At 44.0% G+C, this 16035-nt stretch overlaps 1 protein-coding gene across 4 annotated transcripts; it reads right to left on the bottom strand.

The window, feature by feature from the left end:
* Nucleotides 1-820: 820 nt before the first annotated feature.
* LOC308592957 (DGAT1/2-independent enzyme synthesizing storage lipids-like) lies at nt 821-12769 on the bottom strand. Of its 4 annotated transcripts, XM_081205052.1 has the most exons (8): nt 12610-12769; nt 12023-12157; nt 10569-10880; nt 9899-10063; nt 8694-8887; nt 5136-5196; nt 2232-2371; nt 821-1124 (listed from the first exon to the last, which is right to left on the bottom strand). In XM_081205052.1, exons 3-8 carry the CDS (start codon nt 10858-10860, stop codon nt 1020-1022), a joined length of 957 nt encoding a protein of 318 aa, XP_081061178.1. In that variant the 5' UTR covers nt 10861-10880; nt 12023-12157; nt 12610-12769; the 3' UTR covers nt 821-1019. The 4 variants fall into 4 exon arrangements, with proteins under 4 accessions (XP_081061178.1, XP_081061181.1, XP_081061180.1 ...); XM_081205055.1 differs by lacking the exon at nt 2232-2371 and having other exon boundaries at nt 12610-12762; XM_081205054.1 differs by lacking the exon at nt 12023-12157 and having other exon boundaries at nt 12610-12740.
* Between the last annotated feature and the right edge of the window lie 3266 nt (nt 12770-16035).

The raw sequence follows: 16035 nt of genomic DNA on the forward strand, positions 1-16035 counted from the left end.
CCACAAGGCGCGGGAGCCCAGCACTGGGCTCCCATGGCTTGCGGAGAGTTGCCTGTTCTGGGGGCTGGGGTCAGGGGAAGCTTGGGCTTCCCCCGCCCCAGCCCCGCGCCTGGGAGGGGGGAAATTTGCCTGCATGCGGAGAGTTGCCTGCATGCCGAAGGCTGGGCGCGCTGAGCTCAGCGTGCCCAGGCTGGGCGCAGCTCTCCACAAGGCGCGGGAGCCCGGCACTGGGCTCCCACGGCTTGCGGAGAGTTGCCTGTTCTGGGGGCTGGGGGAAGCTTGGGCTTCCCCCGCCCCAGCCCCGCGCCTGGGAGGGGGGAAATTTGCCTGCATGCGGAGAGTTGCCTGCATGCCGAAGGCTGGGCGCAGCTCTCCACAAGGCGCGGGAGCCCGGCACTGGGCTCCCACGGCTTGCGGAGAGTTGCCTGTTCTGGGGGCTGGGGTTGGGGGAAGCTTGGGCTTCCCCCGCCCCAGCCCCGCGCCTGGGGAAAAAAAATAATTCCCCCCTTTATTTCCCCCCAAAAAAACTAGGTGCACCTTATGGGACGGTGCATCCTATAGGGCGAAAAATACGGTATTTAAGTCTAAAACTCTGGCCAGTTGTTACCTCAAGACTGGGGATTTTTGTGGGAAAAGAATGGAAGAAGTGTCAATGGAAGGGCTTTAAAAAAATCAGGATGGAAAACCACAGTAAACACAACAGGAAATGGAAGATATGGAACTGGGTGCACATTAATGAAATCATAACGAGAAAAGAAGTATGAAATATTATTTTGATATATGGTCACAGATGAGAGACATCGTGTGGACACAGACCAAATTTTTTTTCAAATTTTTTTTTTATTAAATATTTTATTGGGTTACAAAAGTACATAAATCATCTCTGTTTTCAGTACATAACGTCCTTTTGCAGATCATTTATACTCAATGTTAATGTGGAGGAATTGTTGAAGTTATTTGAGACAAAATTTATATATTTGATTAGAGAAAAAACTGCTGAAATTTACTAATAATTCATTTCAGGGTTTTTTCTTTTCTTTGTGAAATCTTTCCATTAAAGCATCATAGATGTTTCCAGGAATTTGCTGGTGTCTTTGAATTAATGCCTGGAGTGCTGCCTTGCTCTGAAAATGAGGAAAAGAGGGGAAAGTTATGCATCTCACTACTACAGCTCCATGGGCATGTAAATTAATCCACCTGAAAAATTATAGTGAAATGCATATGAAGTCTACAAATCTATATACAAACAATGATTCCTCATTTGAACTCCTTCAGCTCATGGGGATGACGACTAGGATCTGGCCTCACCCTAATTCAGGGGTAACCAATGCCCTCCAGAAGTTATTGGATTGCAACTCTCAGCACCAGCCATTTTAGCCAGAGTAGAGATTATGGCAATTGTAGTCAAGTAACATGCTTAACTGATAACCTTATTACAGGCTATTAAACATGAACACCAATATTGTATCATATACTGTCCAGTGTCATAGGAACTGAGTAGAATAAGCCACATTGAACTAATGCTATTTAAAACAATAACACTATCTGTTTATTTATTTATTTAAAAAACACCATCTCAAGTTTCTCTAATCAATAAGTATTTGAAAGTTCAACACATTTTGATTTGCAAATAACGTATGCATACTCAGGAGCTAAAAATGAGGGTCAACCTAATCTTTGTCAAGTCACCATACACACACACACACACACACACACACACACACACACACTGTTCATCAAGAACAAAATAAATGCCTTGCTTGATCAGACCAACTTTCCTTGCAAGAAAATCATAGCAACCAGCACTAGGTACTAGATGCCCAGGTGACAGATCATGGTCAGTTTCAATTTTCTACCCACTCCTGACATAAACCTTGTGACAGATTCTCTCTGTTCAAACAAATATAGATATTATTTTCAAACAAATAAAAGGCTGCAATAGTCATGTACAAATAAAACTAGAATTCTAGGACTTGAGCCTATGTTTAATAATGCTCTAACCTCCAAATGGCTTAGCAATATAGTTCTAAAGGTGACAATACTGCATTGCAGCCTACATGTTTTTAGAAAAACGCTTTCTTTTTTCAAACTGTTTTAATAGAGGGCTTAGTAAATGTATTACCAGCTATTAAAGCTAACAACTCATTTCTCTTAAATAGGAATATTTTGAGTGCACATTTATAATGAAACGGTATTGCTGGTGTTTTATATTGGTTTAGCAGAAAACATACCTTTGTTGCTAACTCTGGAGCTGTTATATTTGGATCATATGGAATGGGTTTACCAATATATGTACGAAATTTGACTGGAAATCCACCATATGGAGGAAGAAAAGGCACCCGAAGAGATTCAAAACACCACTTAGTGAATCCTTTTTAAAATCCAGAGGGCAAAAAAGAAACAAGCAAGATATCAGCTTTCTTTCTGTTAAAAAAATGTGAGTGCCCTTTATGTTGGGGGGGGGGGGAAGGAAAATCATTTTTTTTAATCTAAAAATTCTTTTCACTAGGCTCAGTCCATTGCTCCACTGCTGGGATACATATATTGATGTACTCTGATTACAAGGGTTTTGCTGTTTACTTCAATGAGCACACAAAAGCATCCTGTTGGAAGTTACTGAGGGAGTCCTTGTGGATTTGAATTCACTGCTGTGCCTGCACCCAGAAAGACTTCTAATTAAGGTTTACAGCTTCCATTGCAGATCAAGAAAGTAGCTCTTCAGAAATTAAAACAACATCTGTTGGTAAATATGCAGCATTGTACATATGTGAAGGGTTCTGCATGCCTGAGACCATTTTCTGAATTCAGTGTTTTTGGGATATCCATATGTACATTCATTTTTAATCTGAATCTTATCAATCCTATTCCAAAGGCACAGGTTTATACACATCTTTAATACTTTTGTACATTCAAATCATGTATGTTTAAGCTCAAAAAGCTATAAAGCATGGGTAGGCAAACTAAGGCCCAGGGGCCGGATCCGGCCCAATCACCTAAATCCAACCGGCAGACGGTCCGGGAATCAGTGTATTTTTACATGAGTAGAATGTGTCCTTTTATTTAAAATGCATCTCTGGGTTATTTGTGGGGCATAGGAATTCGTTCATTATTATTTTTCAAAATATAGTCCAGCCCCCCACAAGGTCAGAAGGACAGGGAAAAGGTTTTCTGACCCCTGCTATAAAGGTTTTAGCTAGAGCTTTAATTGATACTAAACTCTTCAAAGCTATATTCCGCTGAGATCAATAGCAGTACTACTATTTAGCTCTTGCCACATTCCAGTCCCATATCACATAAGGTAAAAGGGAATTTGCTTTTTCAGAAGGAGAGAGAATGAGCTATCTTTCTCCAAAGTGTTTGGGCTCTGCCTCTTTCAGGTAACGAGGTAAAGCAGGCAGAAGCCAACTTTGTTGCTTTTCATAGTTTTTAGTTTAAAAATAAAGGTGTAAAACAAGAGAGCCCCCTCCCAACTTCTTAAGGGAATTACCCACTAATTTTCTCTGCTCTCTGTGCATCCATGGGCACTAGGTGCTATGAGATGAGGTTTTTGTGGCTGCTGAGGTAATGCAAAAGATGGCCAACCAGCTGGCTCCCTTACTCAGCAGTTCATTCCCTGCTTAGGACAAAGGAGGGAAAGAGAACCTATTGGCCACTTTGTATTGAGGCTGGCTTGTTCCCTGCAAGTGTGGGCTGGCAGAAGGAGGCAGAAAGCCACTTGAGCACTTGCCTTGTGCCCCAAGAAAACACCTTTCTCAGCTGTGAGGAGAAAGTGGTGGAGCCATGCAGTATATTCTGCTTATTCTCTTTCCTGAGAAGAATGTTTCTGCATTGAACACCTTCGAATTAAAGGGAAGCGAAAAGAAAACACTGGCTGTTATCTTCTTCTGGTGAGCTCAACAGTGAGGTCCAGGGCTGGTTGGAAAAGCTTCCTAGCCCTGCCTGTGTTATCCTGACCAATTGACTCTGCCCATAGCCAAGATGTGATGACTCTCAGTACTTAAGGAGAAGGAATAGTTTTTAAAGATTTTAAGTTAAATCTAGAAGTCCACATTAGTACCAAAATTAAAACAAATGTCCAGACCCACCATGAAGCTCCTAGCATGCATGTGAGCTTGCTGCTCCAACAAACGCATTAGCAAACAGTGGCGTAGCGTGGGGGGTGCCAGGGGTGCCAGCCGCACCGGGCGCAACATCTGGGGGGGGGGCGAGTCCAGAGGGAAGGGACAAGTTCCTTCCTCCGCCGGGCTCCCCGCCGCCACCGCCAGCCTTGCGCCCTAGCACGCGCGCGCCCCCCGCCGACGCTGCGGCTGCGTCCACTCACTGCTCGCAGGAGGAGCAGCCGCTGCAGCAGCGCCGACGCCGCCACCGACGCCTGGCCGGGCACGGGCAGCCTCCGCACCCCGCCGCCGCCGCCATCCCCTCGGCCCAGCCACAGGCGGCGGCTGCTTCTGCCGACTGGAAGGGAGGAGAGCTCCGAGGGGCCTCGCCACGCCCTGCGCTCCCCAAAACCCTCCGAGAGGAAGCCGGCGGGCGGGCGAGGGTCTCCTGGCAGAAGGGGGCGCCGCTGGCTCCGGCTCTCAGCGCAAGTCTCAGCCGCGAGGGGGGGGCGAGGACGGAGCACAGCTGGAAGCCCCCGGACCCGGCCGGGAGGAGGAGAGGCGCTCGCCAAGCCTGGATCTGGAGCTCCACCTACAGCCCAAGGAGAGGAGGGGGCGGGGAGGCGCCCGAGGGGAGGGGGCTTCGGCTGCCTCGGCCCGCAGGGGCTCCGCAAATAATAAATTTAATAAATTCCTGCTGAGCCTTTGGGGGGGGGTCTTTGGCTCCTTCGCTCACCCCCAGCCCCAGTGGCGTAGCGTGGGGGGGTGCAGGGGGGCCGGGCGCAACATCTGGGGGGGCACGCTCGCACTCGAGTGCTAAAATCCAGGGGTTAGGGGGCGCAAATTACTTGCCTTGCCCCGGGTGCTCACAACCCACGCTACGCCACTGTTAGCAAAAGCTTCCCCACTCTGATTAATGAACAGGATTTATTTTCATGTGTAAGGAAGTGCTATGCAAGTCTTTTGAAGCAGGAACTGAGCTGCAGGCTGGAGAACACAACATTTTAAAAGTACAAGCTAAATATCTGCATGCCTTACTCGTTCGTCCAAAGATCCTAAATCCTTCCCGAACATTTTGTGTATGCATTGGAATGATGGGCTAAGGGAGGAGAGAAAAGATGATAGTTTAAGTTAGCATATTTAAAGTTCAGTCTTTATCTTGAGAATAAATATACACACAGGTAGCTGATGCTACCAGAAAGGAATTCTGTAAGTTCCCACCCAGCTGGCAAACCACTTTTACAGTCTACCTTTGCTCCAAAATATATTTGACCTGGCAATATATTGCAAATAATAATGTGTGTGTGTGTGCGTGCGCTATGCAAAAATCACAATGCGGGGGAAATCATGAAGCCTCTACATAGCTGCATCCTTATTTCATACATTGTGATAGATCAGTATATAACAAATGTTTAGCTGGTGAAATATCACAATATTGAAAACCAGATATTGCTCAGTCCAACTTGGTACCATACTAGTAGCCAGTGGCTTCCTCAACACAACTGTTAGATGCCAGCAACCAGGCTCTAGAAATCTGCACTTGCTGCAATTTCTGAACCAACCTCAAGGGTAGTCCTACAAATAGTGCATTACAATATTATATAGTCAAAATTGCCAGTGTTTCAAAATTGTAGTCAAGCTATCCCAATTCAGGAACGGTCACAGACAACAGACCAACAGAAGTGGATAAAAATCACTCCTACCCTAGCTGGATCTTGAAGTACCCCCCAGAATATGTAGCAGAACTGCAACCCTATCCAAAACACAACCAGTCTCCCAAACACAGGAATGGCTCACCCATAGTGCTTCTGTCTTGTCAGGATTTAAGCTCAACTTATTGACTCTTTTCGGAGTCTTGTTTTACTCTCCTCACCAAAAGTTCTACTTTCCCTTCTCTTTTTTATTCTTCTTCCCCTTCTAAAGCTTCTATAAACTGCACATTGAGGCTCAAAGACATGATATGGCATGTTGCAAGTTCCCTCGTTCTGCAAAGGTTGGCCAAGAGGTTGCAAAACTTGCTAATGTGATGACATCCCATGAAACTTGCTTTGCTAGACTAGATAAAGGAGCAGGAATAATCTCCCGCCCTCTTCATGTGGGTGGGGAGCCTTGGCGTGTTCCTAAGGTAGACATTTTATGTAACCATTTGTCATATGAAGACCATGCCGTAGATATGTGACAATCTGACTGCTGTTTTTGAAGTACCAACATCCTTCAACAAATTCCCTGCAAAACACTGCATATGTTGTGCTTTGCCTGACTTTACACTTACCTTGGAAGGCATGTTGCCTCAAGCTTGAGTGATTCTTTGCGATGTTATACTAGCCAAAAAATCCCTTACTTTGGGACATTTTTTTAACTCATATTAGTTGGTGTCACCATGTATATATTGTATGTTATCTGATTGTAAATTAAGATACAATTCAGTCGTGATATAAAAGTGTTGTAATTATATTATTAGCCTATTGTGTTGCTTTTGGATTGTCAGATTGTTCTGTTTGCAGCACAGGGGATCTTTGTTGTTTATAAATATGTGACAAATTGGCTTAGGGAAATGGTGAACAGCTTGGGCCTTTTTTTACAGGTCATATATTATTTTCAGAAACAAATGCCTGCATCCTCCCAGGCTACTCTGGTAGTTGAGGCTATGGCAACAAGAAATCAGCTAAGATGGCAATGCGAGACTTTCGAGAGCTAAAAGATAGAGAAGGTAGCATGTACAGTGAATGCTGGATATCCTGAGACAGACTGTCATTTTTAATAGAACTGATGACACACAAACATTTCCCATGGCATATTAGCAAACACCTCTTTTGTAGTGTGGCTTTCTCATGTTTTGAAGCAAGTTTTGCAAAACTGGTAAAAATTAACATCAGTGGCTGAAGTGTACATGATACCTTTATTTGTTATAACCTGTGCTCTCTTTAACGAAAAATCTTCTCTCCATTCTAACTTGATACTATTATTTATTATTATTATCTATGAAATTTCTATACTGTCCATCCAAAGATCACAGGGCGGTTTGCAATACAGTGGACGCTCGGGTTGCAAACATGATCAGTGCAGGAGGCACCTTCGCAACCCACAGCGTTCACAACCTGCAGTGCCACGTTTGAACTTGTGAGGGTCGCAATTCGCCGCTTCTGCGCGTGCGTGTGACGTCATTTTGGGCGTCTGCGCATGGGCGAGCGCCGAAACCCGGAAGTAACCCGTTCCGGTACTTCTGGGTTCGGCGTGGTGCGCAACCCGAAAACACACAACCTGAAGCATCTGTAACCCGAGGTATGACTGTACAAATACTACTAGGCTTCATGTTGCAACATACTTTTTTTAAAAAAAACAAGAATCAATCTTTTAATTATGAAATGGAAATATCCTTTAAAAATATGATGATCTTTGTCTATCGGGTAGTTGTAATTTTCTAGATTCAGTCAATATTAGCACTTCCTGACTTTCAAGACTTCAATTAGCACTTTCAAGAGCAGAAGACAATAAAATGCAATTAAGACCCATTGTTTTCATTTAAAATGTTTTACCATTTTTTCTCTCTCCCGCACTAGAATGGGATTCCAAAGGGCCGGACTTCTGCAGAATTATATCATACCTTTTTACAGTATTCCAAATGGGTATGTTTTAATCAGTTATTTCTCACCGCTCAAAGCATTTCTTGAAGCAGAAAGATACTTTTTTAAGATGCTTAATTTTCCACGTCTGGATTTTATTTGAATTTCTAGTGTGCCACTATTTAACTCTGAAATGTACAGAACAGCTGTGTGTAGGACCAGGAAGATGTGGCCTTCCTTATGTTGATGGTCCGCAACTCCCATCCACCCTGACCTCTGACCACGCAGGGTGGGGCTTGTAGAAGTTAGAATTCAACTAAACAACTGGAGGGCCATAGTTTCTCTGTACTGTACCGTATTAACTATAAAATGTACATAGGTTCAAATATTTTAAGTTGCCTTGCTAAAAAGCATATCACTTACTCAGAAGGTTTAATTAAGTCAATAAAGATATTCAGTTTGAAATTTAACTAGTGCCTTGTAGTCTTCCTTTTGTTCTGAAGAAAACAGAGGTCACAATAGTAGTGCTTGCATGCAGCAATCATTAATTTATGTGATATTTACATGGGAAAACTCCTCAAAAGATTCTTTTAGAGACTGGAGATTTATCTTCACAAGGTGGATCTTATAAACCGAGAAATGAGAATTAATGCAAATGGAAGGACCAGTGCAAGTCCTGATCCCCTTAATAATCAAGTTACTTCAGAAGGACAGTGGCCTCGAGCCCTGAAATCAGTTACAGACCGATACTTGGGCATCTTGGATCTTCTCTGCAGATAACAGGCATAACCACAGGTAACAGTTTAAATATAATTGTTTGGTAGATCGCTATTACTTCATTTTACAGCATGGATCTTAATTATATTAAGTGAATCCCATGCACATGAAAATTATAATTTTAGATTATTGATTAACAACATTTTTATGTTAAAAAAATAACATGTCTTCTAGCTGTTTAGCTTCTTATTTTGTTTGATAACATATACACATTCAGAAGTGTCCAAATGTATAATCATATATGAATAGTACTTACCACTTTGGCATCTATAGCCACTTGAGCAAAACCTTTCCGATTTTTCCATATAAGTTTGTATGATTTATCACTAAATAGTGCTTCTCGAACTCCCCCTGGTGAAATTCCCAGCAGATGGCCATTTTTTAGAACATTTACACACTCTTGCTGTGTACCAGGTAAAAGCCACATTACAGCAGCTAAGTTTTTTAAACCTATAAAATATAAACAAGAAGACATAAACAAATAAACAGCCCCAAACCTGGCTCAGCTGAAGATATGCCAGCATAACTTGCTCATCCTGGCTGAACTGAAACTGACTGAGCAAAGGCTTTTGAAAGTCACCCCAAAAAGGGTGTTCTGAGGATGTGGTGGGATGGGGAGCAGGGAACTTAGACTGGATCTTAAGCCCAGTCCACTCAGTCACCTGACCTGGCGACCTGGCATAGAACCTTTCATTAAAGGCTTGTTTTCCATTGGCCAAGGACCCACCAATTTGCTCTCTGGCATAGAGCAATTTCCCTTGCTACACTAAGGGCCATTAACTCATCAAAAAGCTTGGCCAGCTAGTTCAACAATGGAATCCTTCATTTTAACCCTTGCTGGATCTAGGACCCCGGGAACTCAGAAGGGACTCAGGCATCAAGCAGGCTAAACCCCCATACTCACAACACTGAATCTTGTGCTTCATATATTTAATGCTAGGCATTAAAACTGTCTAATCTAATGAAGGACTTATCTAGCCAGTGTAAACCGCATTACCCCTGATGCTAAGCAGAGAGAAATTTATAGATTTTGCCATTTTGATAATAGATAAAATCTTGCCAGTTTCTGGAAATCACAAGTGGGGAGAGTGATCCTGCACAAGCTTGGATCTTCTCTTAGGCACCTGACTGGCCACTGTGAGAACAGGATGCTGGGGTAGATGGGCCATTGGCCTCATCCAGCAGATTCTAACTCCCTCTGTTCGTTTCTTTAATTTAATGATATACGATGCTTTTTCATGACCACGGAGGACTAGGCAATGCTTCCTGAAACGAGCAGAGAAAACTTTTGATGGCTGGTAGTTAGCAACCTACTAACCTGTGTCTCCATTAACTGCTCCTCACTAGGAAACTGATGCTGCAAAAGGCTGAAGCTTCCTAACACCATTTGGGGAAAATGGGGTATATTTTAGTATTACACACATTACCTGAAATCAGTTTTAAATTAACAAAGAACATCACCTGGAAATTTGAAAATACAACGATCAGCTACTGTATAGCAACTTTGGCGCTTCAGAAGAAAAAGTTTGGATAAAAAGTAACCATAATCTATAGGAATTGCTCCATGGTAAAATATTATAAGGCCTGGTCCATCTGGTAGGTTTTCTATGCCATGTAGTTCGTAACCTGTTTGGAGTACAAAGTGCAAAAGGGTTGTTATTTCAAATTAAGTAACTCTGAATGGGTAACTGAACTATAGTAGATTCCAGTGGTGTAGTGTGAGGTGCCAAGGGGGGCATTGCCCAGAGACCACAATTTGGGGGGTTGTGAACCCTCAAATGACACACTATCCATGCCCTGCCCCTGCCCATTGTGTGAGTGCCGACACAGTGGTGGCAAGGTCTGGGGAGCAGAGGGTGAAGGACACTCTCTGCGCCCCTTTCCCACCCAGCACGCAACACCTGGCTGCAAGAGAACACAGACAATACTCTTGACCCTCCTTCACCTCACCCCTGCCCTGCACATGAGCGCTTGCCTGGTGGCAAGGGCTGAGCAGTGCTAAACGTTGATAACTAGTTTTGTTATGTTTGTAATTATGGTAAATATTATCATGTTGTAAGTTGCCTTGAGCAAGGTTTTAATTAAGGAAAGGCAACATACAAATCAGAAGATGAAGATGAAACATGCTTACCATTCAAATATCTTCCAAGTCTATCCCACATGAATGTTATAATTAGTCGTGCACCATCCCATGCTTTACTGGAGTAAGCTTCTTTTAGTTTATGTGTCCTCTCATAGATGAAGAGGACCAAAGAAGAAAGGTAAAGAAGAAGCAGCACACATGCAGGAATTGTAAAAAACAGGATGTTGATAAACACCAGCACTACTGAACAGATGATCACATATGGGAGATATTCAAGAAAAATCCATTCTTCCATCAGATACGTAAGGCATGTAGAGTATGTCATAGTTGTATGTAGCATTTATTCACACTAATAATGTCCTGGGTTTTTTTAAAGAAAAAGAATAAAACAATGTGAAACCCTTCCTACCACAAACTGTAGTCTCCTCAAAAAAAACTTGAAGCATCTCTTCATTCCAGAAAAACCAGTTGTGAGCTGCTAAATATTCCTCCTGTTCTAGAGATACTAGCAATACAATCAAATTATCTTGCCCAAGAACTACACCAGCCAATCTACAACACATGTCTCACCTGAGGCTGTGAACACTAGTTCTCTGCACCATAGATGGTAGAACAATATGTAGAGTCCAGCTGATTAAGGAGGGGACGTGCAGCAGGCACACAATACTGTGAGCAAATGTGCCAGGATGTTGTAACTATCACCATGGAGCAGGCACTGAATGGTAACCCAGTAAATTTCTTCTGCCTAGAAGCATAGCTTGGACCTCATATCCAAAATCATTTTAATCCTATACATATTCACAGTGCTGCCTTCTGCATATTTACTCAAGAGCAAGTGCTACTGTGCAAAAGAAAGCTTACTCCCAGGTAAACGCTCCTCTGGCACATGTGCCTGCCTTCCCCCAGCATGTGGCACCCCCTGGGTGCAGGTGCCCACTGTGTCTTAAGTTCAGGGCTGGAGACTTAACAGTGTAGTTCCTCTTTGCAATGGGCTAGATAGGATAGAAAAGTCCTCCTCCCCCCCAACTTGTCCTCCTAGCTTCAGAGTGAAGCCAGCAGCACCCAAGTAGCACAGAGTTCCATTTTCTGTCCTCAGAACATGTGGGTGGGCCAGGTGCCTTTAGTGGGCTCTTCAGCACCACCCAGCAGAAGTCCCCCAATGGGGCATTCTGGGGGAGCCCTGAAGTGGATCTCCCCTTCACAATAGGAAAAAGCGCTACATGGGAGAATAAGGAAGATCGAAGGCGGTGCTAGAAGGCTGAGTGCTCCTGAGGGCTTGGCAAAAGGAATGAGGGTTGGGTAGAAGTTGACAGACGCCAGGGTCCCAAACACCTGGAGGTCCCCTAGTTGTGTGTGTTGGGGGAGGGCGACTGAGTGACGCAGCAGCTCTCTCAGAGTTGCTCAGCTCCACAGCCACAGCAGCTCCACCATTCCCTCGCCTCCCCCCCCCCATCAACCGCTCTCCCGCCCTGCTCCGCTCGCGCGCTTTCCCCTCGCCTCGCCTCCTCTCAGGCTCTTCTGCGCGCCGAGCTTCCTTCAGGCGGGACGTCCTCAGCTCCTCACGTGGGCGCTTCGCAGGGGGACCGGGGAGCTCCCTGCGCCCTTCTGCCTCACCTCTGCGGTTACCTCGTCCGTCGCTAGCGGAGGGCGGAAGGGGAGAAGAAGAAGAAGAAGAATGACACGAGGAAATGGGTATCGGCCGCCAGAGATCCTCACCGGCGCTTCCTTCCGAGGGGCTCGGCTGCTGCTGTTCGCAGCAGGTTGTCGGTGAAGGTAGCCTCAAGCTCGAAGCGTCTGCTAGGGAGGAGTCGCAAGTGAGGCTGCCTCGAGCTGTTTGCGCCTACGTACTTAAGCAGGAGACGGCCTGTTTTTGTAAAAAAGAAGTATATCGGGTACTTTCTACCATGGGGTGGGGACAGAACCTCAGTTTGCTATGTATTTTTATTTAGATTCTAGCACATTTGCAAACGAAGCAGGGTCCAGTATGGTTTCAAATTGGCTGAGAGACTTTGTTGGGATAACTAGATGACCCTTGGAGCTCCTTCCAACTCTACATTTTATGATTCTATGAACAAAAACGCTTACTTACATTCCTGGTAAGCCTAAATTGCCTTTACTTCAGTCACCTCTCTGGGAGCGGCAGAAGGCTTGTCTGGTGCACTTTTTCGTTGGCTAATTTTCACCCCTATGGAGACTTGACCCTTTATGTGGTGGTTTAAAGAGACTCTGGTGGGTGTGCCATCTGTATGAGGAAAGAAAGCATTGTGAAAAAGAGGGAGGGCTTGTGGAGGCTGCTTCTGGGAAGTCGTGGCCCTTTTTAATTAAATGTAAGCTGGATGAGGAAAATTTGGTGTGAACTTAAAAATGAGGAACGGAAAGATCTCCTTTTGTGGGGATCTGAAGATTTATGGACTATAAATTTGATCAGGGTGGAAGTTGGAGCTTTTGGACTATCTGGACTCAAAAAGATTATGAATCAGGATTTGAGCTCCACCTTTAAGCATGGAGGCCCGGCTGGAAGGAACATGGGCATTATAGGGATAGTGCCCCTCCGAGACTTGGCGTTAAATATAAAGGACCTCCAAAGAAACCGGCAGAGAGGGACTGAGAGAGATTTAAGGGCCTCAGACGTCAGGTTGCCAGGCTGATAGTGGCACTAATGGACTAAGATCTGGGGATCGAATCCGGGGAAGGGAGGATGGGGTTTGGAAATCCAAAGGGCGTCTGACTTTTTTTTATTCTCTCTTTTTTATTTTTGTGATGTTACCACTATAAAAATGGGGAATTCGTGGAAGGGGAACTGGGTCGACCTTAGAAAAAGTTTTTTAAGCATAAATGATTGATCTATATAAGTTAAAGTTGTTATGTAAATTGAATTAAATATAATAACAAAGTAAGGTAAAAGTTTAGGGATAAGAACTTGTTGAAAAAATATTTGGGCATGGAATACAAGAAGGGGAGGCGAGGGGAAGTTCTGGAAAAAAGTTATTGAAAATTTGGAGGGTAAAGGTTGAATTTTTTCTTTTTTTCTTTTTATTCTTCTTTCCCCCCCCCCCTTGTTTTTTGTATTATTTGAAATTTTAATAAATATTATTTTTTTTAAAAAAAGTAAGCTATGGGGTCAAGATGTGCTTGCAAGATATCCTGCAATACGTAAACCTTGATAACGTGTTCTGTTTACAATATTAAATCCTAGCGCTGCATGAGGAAAAGCTTTTCCATTGGACCTCTCTCCATAGGCGCCGACTCCATGGGGCCTGAGGGGGCTCGAGCCCCCTCAAAAATTTTTTTGGGGGGGCTCAGCCCCCCCAATAATCTCGGGCGCCCTTCCAGCAGAGCGACGCCGCCGTCCCCCGCCTCCTCCCCACCTGCTCCCTCGCCAGCCAGCCAGCCAGCCGCGCGCCCTAGTCGGAGAGCCCCGGCCGTCCCCCGTGAGATTAGGGAATCCCCGGGGGCGGGGGCTCCTGCCTCGCTGCTTCGCAGCACCACCGCCACTGCCAAGGCACTGCCGGGGGGAATTTCCTTCCTCCTGGCGGTTTCAGCCCCCGCGAGAACAGGGGAATCCCGACTGGCCACACCTCCCAGCCAGCCAATCGGCTGGCTGGGGGGGCGTGGCTTGCCCTATTTAGGGCCGGAGCCACTTTATTTGCATATTCATGAGCTTATTTATTATTCATGAGCTTTCCCGGCCCCCCCCCAATATTTTTTATAAGTCCGCGTCCCTGCCTCTCTCTTTAATTCTCTTTAATTTAGAGCAATAATCACATGGTGGTCTGTTTTACTCTATTTTTGAGGGGAGAGGTATTCGTTGTGACAGAGTAGTAGTACTTTCCTGCATTAAGGGGTTTGATCAACAGGGGAGAAATAATTTGATAGCCTTGCCTTGTTTAATTTGTTTGACATGGTTAGTTTGTTCTAATTTTCTTTTTTGGAGTCTTGTAAAGACCATTACTCTTCACTCCCCCCCCCCCACCACAATGCTTTATCACCAGGTTCTCAAGATTTATGAGGATTTATAAAGTAGCTGACCTTCCTTATCCACAAAAATGCTGTGTCATGAAGTTCTCTGTCTGCAATTCAGTCATAGATGCAATAAAGACAAATATCCATGCCATATAAAAGGCAAATAAAGCCTAAAAACAAAAAACAAACAGGTCTCCAATCTTCACTAGTCCCTTCATGAATCAATTGAAGAAGAGCTAAAACCTACCAAAATCCATTAAAACCACTTAGAACCTACTAAAAGGCAGATTAAAAACCACAAACTTCCAGAGAGGGATGTTATCTCCCAATCTGCTGAGTCCCTTCCAGACTTTTTCCTTTTACTTCAGGAAACAGTTAATTTGGGGTAAAGTTAACAGAAGTTAACGCGCAGGAAGGACCTCCATCAACAATATCCTTAGCTTGTGTCAGAGGAATGAAAAAATTATGTTATCAGCTGCATAATTCCCTGATGAAAAAATGCATGGCTATCAAGCACATTAGAAAATAATGGACAGAAGGATTTCAGAGCAGAATCAGCATGTTGATTTGCTTCTGAAATTATATCTTTGAATCCTGTATGGGAGCAACCGTGAGAGTAAACATGAGCAGCATAGAAAGGCACAATTTGTCAAGAGATTTTTCAGTGTCAAAAACAAAGAGTAGTTTAAAATCTAGCATAGGAGAAAGATAGGAATTAGCCAAATGTGCTAAAAAGATATCCCACTTCACACAAAAATCACAAAATGCAGTGAAAGTGTAGGCTGGTCTCTGTCAGTTTCCTGATTAGCTGCAAAAAATATGCCAGTTATTTTCAGAATCCTTATATGTTAAAACACTCTAGAGGTGTTGAATAGGAACCTGCTTTTTGGACAGGGTACCTGTTGAATTAAAACTAGGCGTGAATCTTTAGGAGGGTTAAAATAAACTATCCCAAGTTAATCAGTAAATGCAAACTGATAGGAAAGAGAAGAACTCATTAGGTACTCGTGTTCCTCTTTAGAAAAAAAGCAAATAACAAACAGCAATATCAAATCCAGTGTTAGGCAAATGTAGCCACTTTAAAATCAATATTCTGTCAGCAGCGTCTGGGGAAAAAAGTAGTCCTGTAGGTGAAAACATTGTATCAAGGAAAATCACTCGTATGAATTGACCCCAAAACTCTGCAACTGCTGTAAAGTAAATTCATTAGGAATTTTAAGTTGAGGGAGGAAAAGAGAAAAAAACAGTCTGCAACAGGTGATGAAGAACTTAAGTCTCACTGTCTGAGGTGGAATCAGACCTGTGTGCTATGTCTTAATTTTATAAACCACCATAGGGCACTGGAACTGAAATTAGCAAGTTCTGCTGTCATTAGATTCAAACCAGCACTGCCCTTAGCGGCATGGCGCAGATCTGTCACAGGAGACTGTGTGTTAAAAGCAACTGTGTTAGAAGCAATAGGTGGCTCTGCTAATTTAGCTTCAGTAAAATCCTGACAATCAGCTGGCACAACAGTCTTTGTTCTCCCATTTAAACTCAGGCTGGAAGGCCA

Source organism: Podarcis bocagei (assembly GCF_964188305.1).
Source record: "Podarcis bocagei genome assembly, chromosome: 8".
Classification (NCBI taxonomy): Eukaryota; Metazoa; Chordata; class Lepidosauria; order Squamata; family Lacertidae; genus Podarcis; species Podarcis bocagei.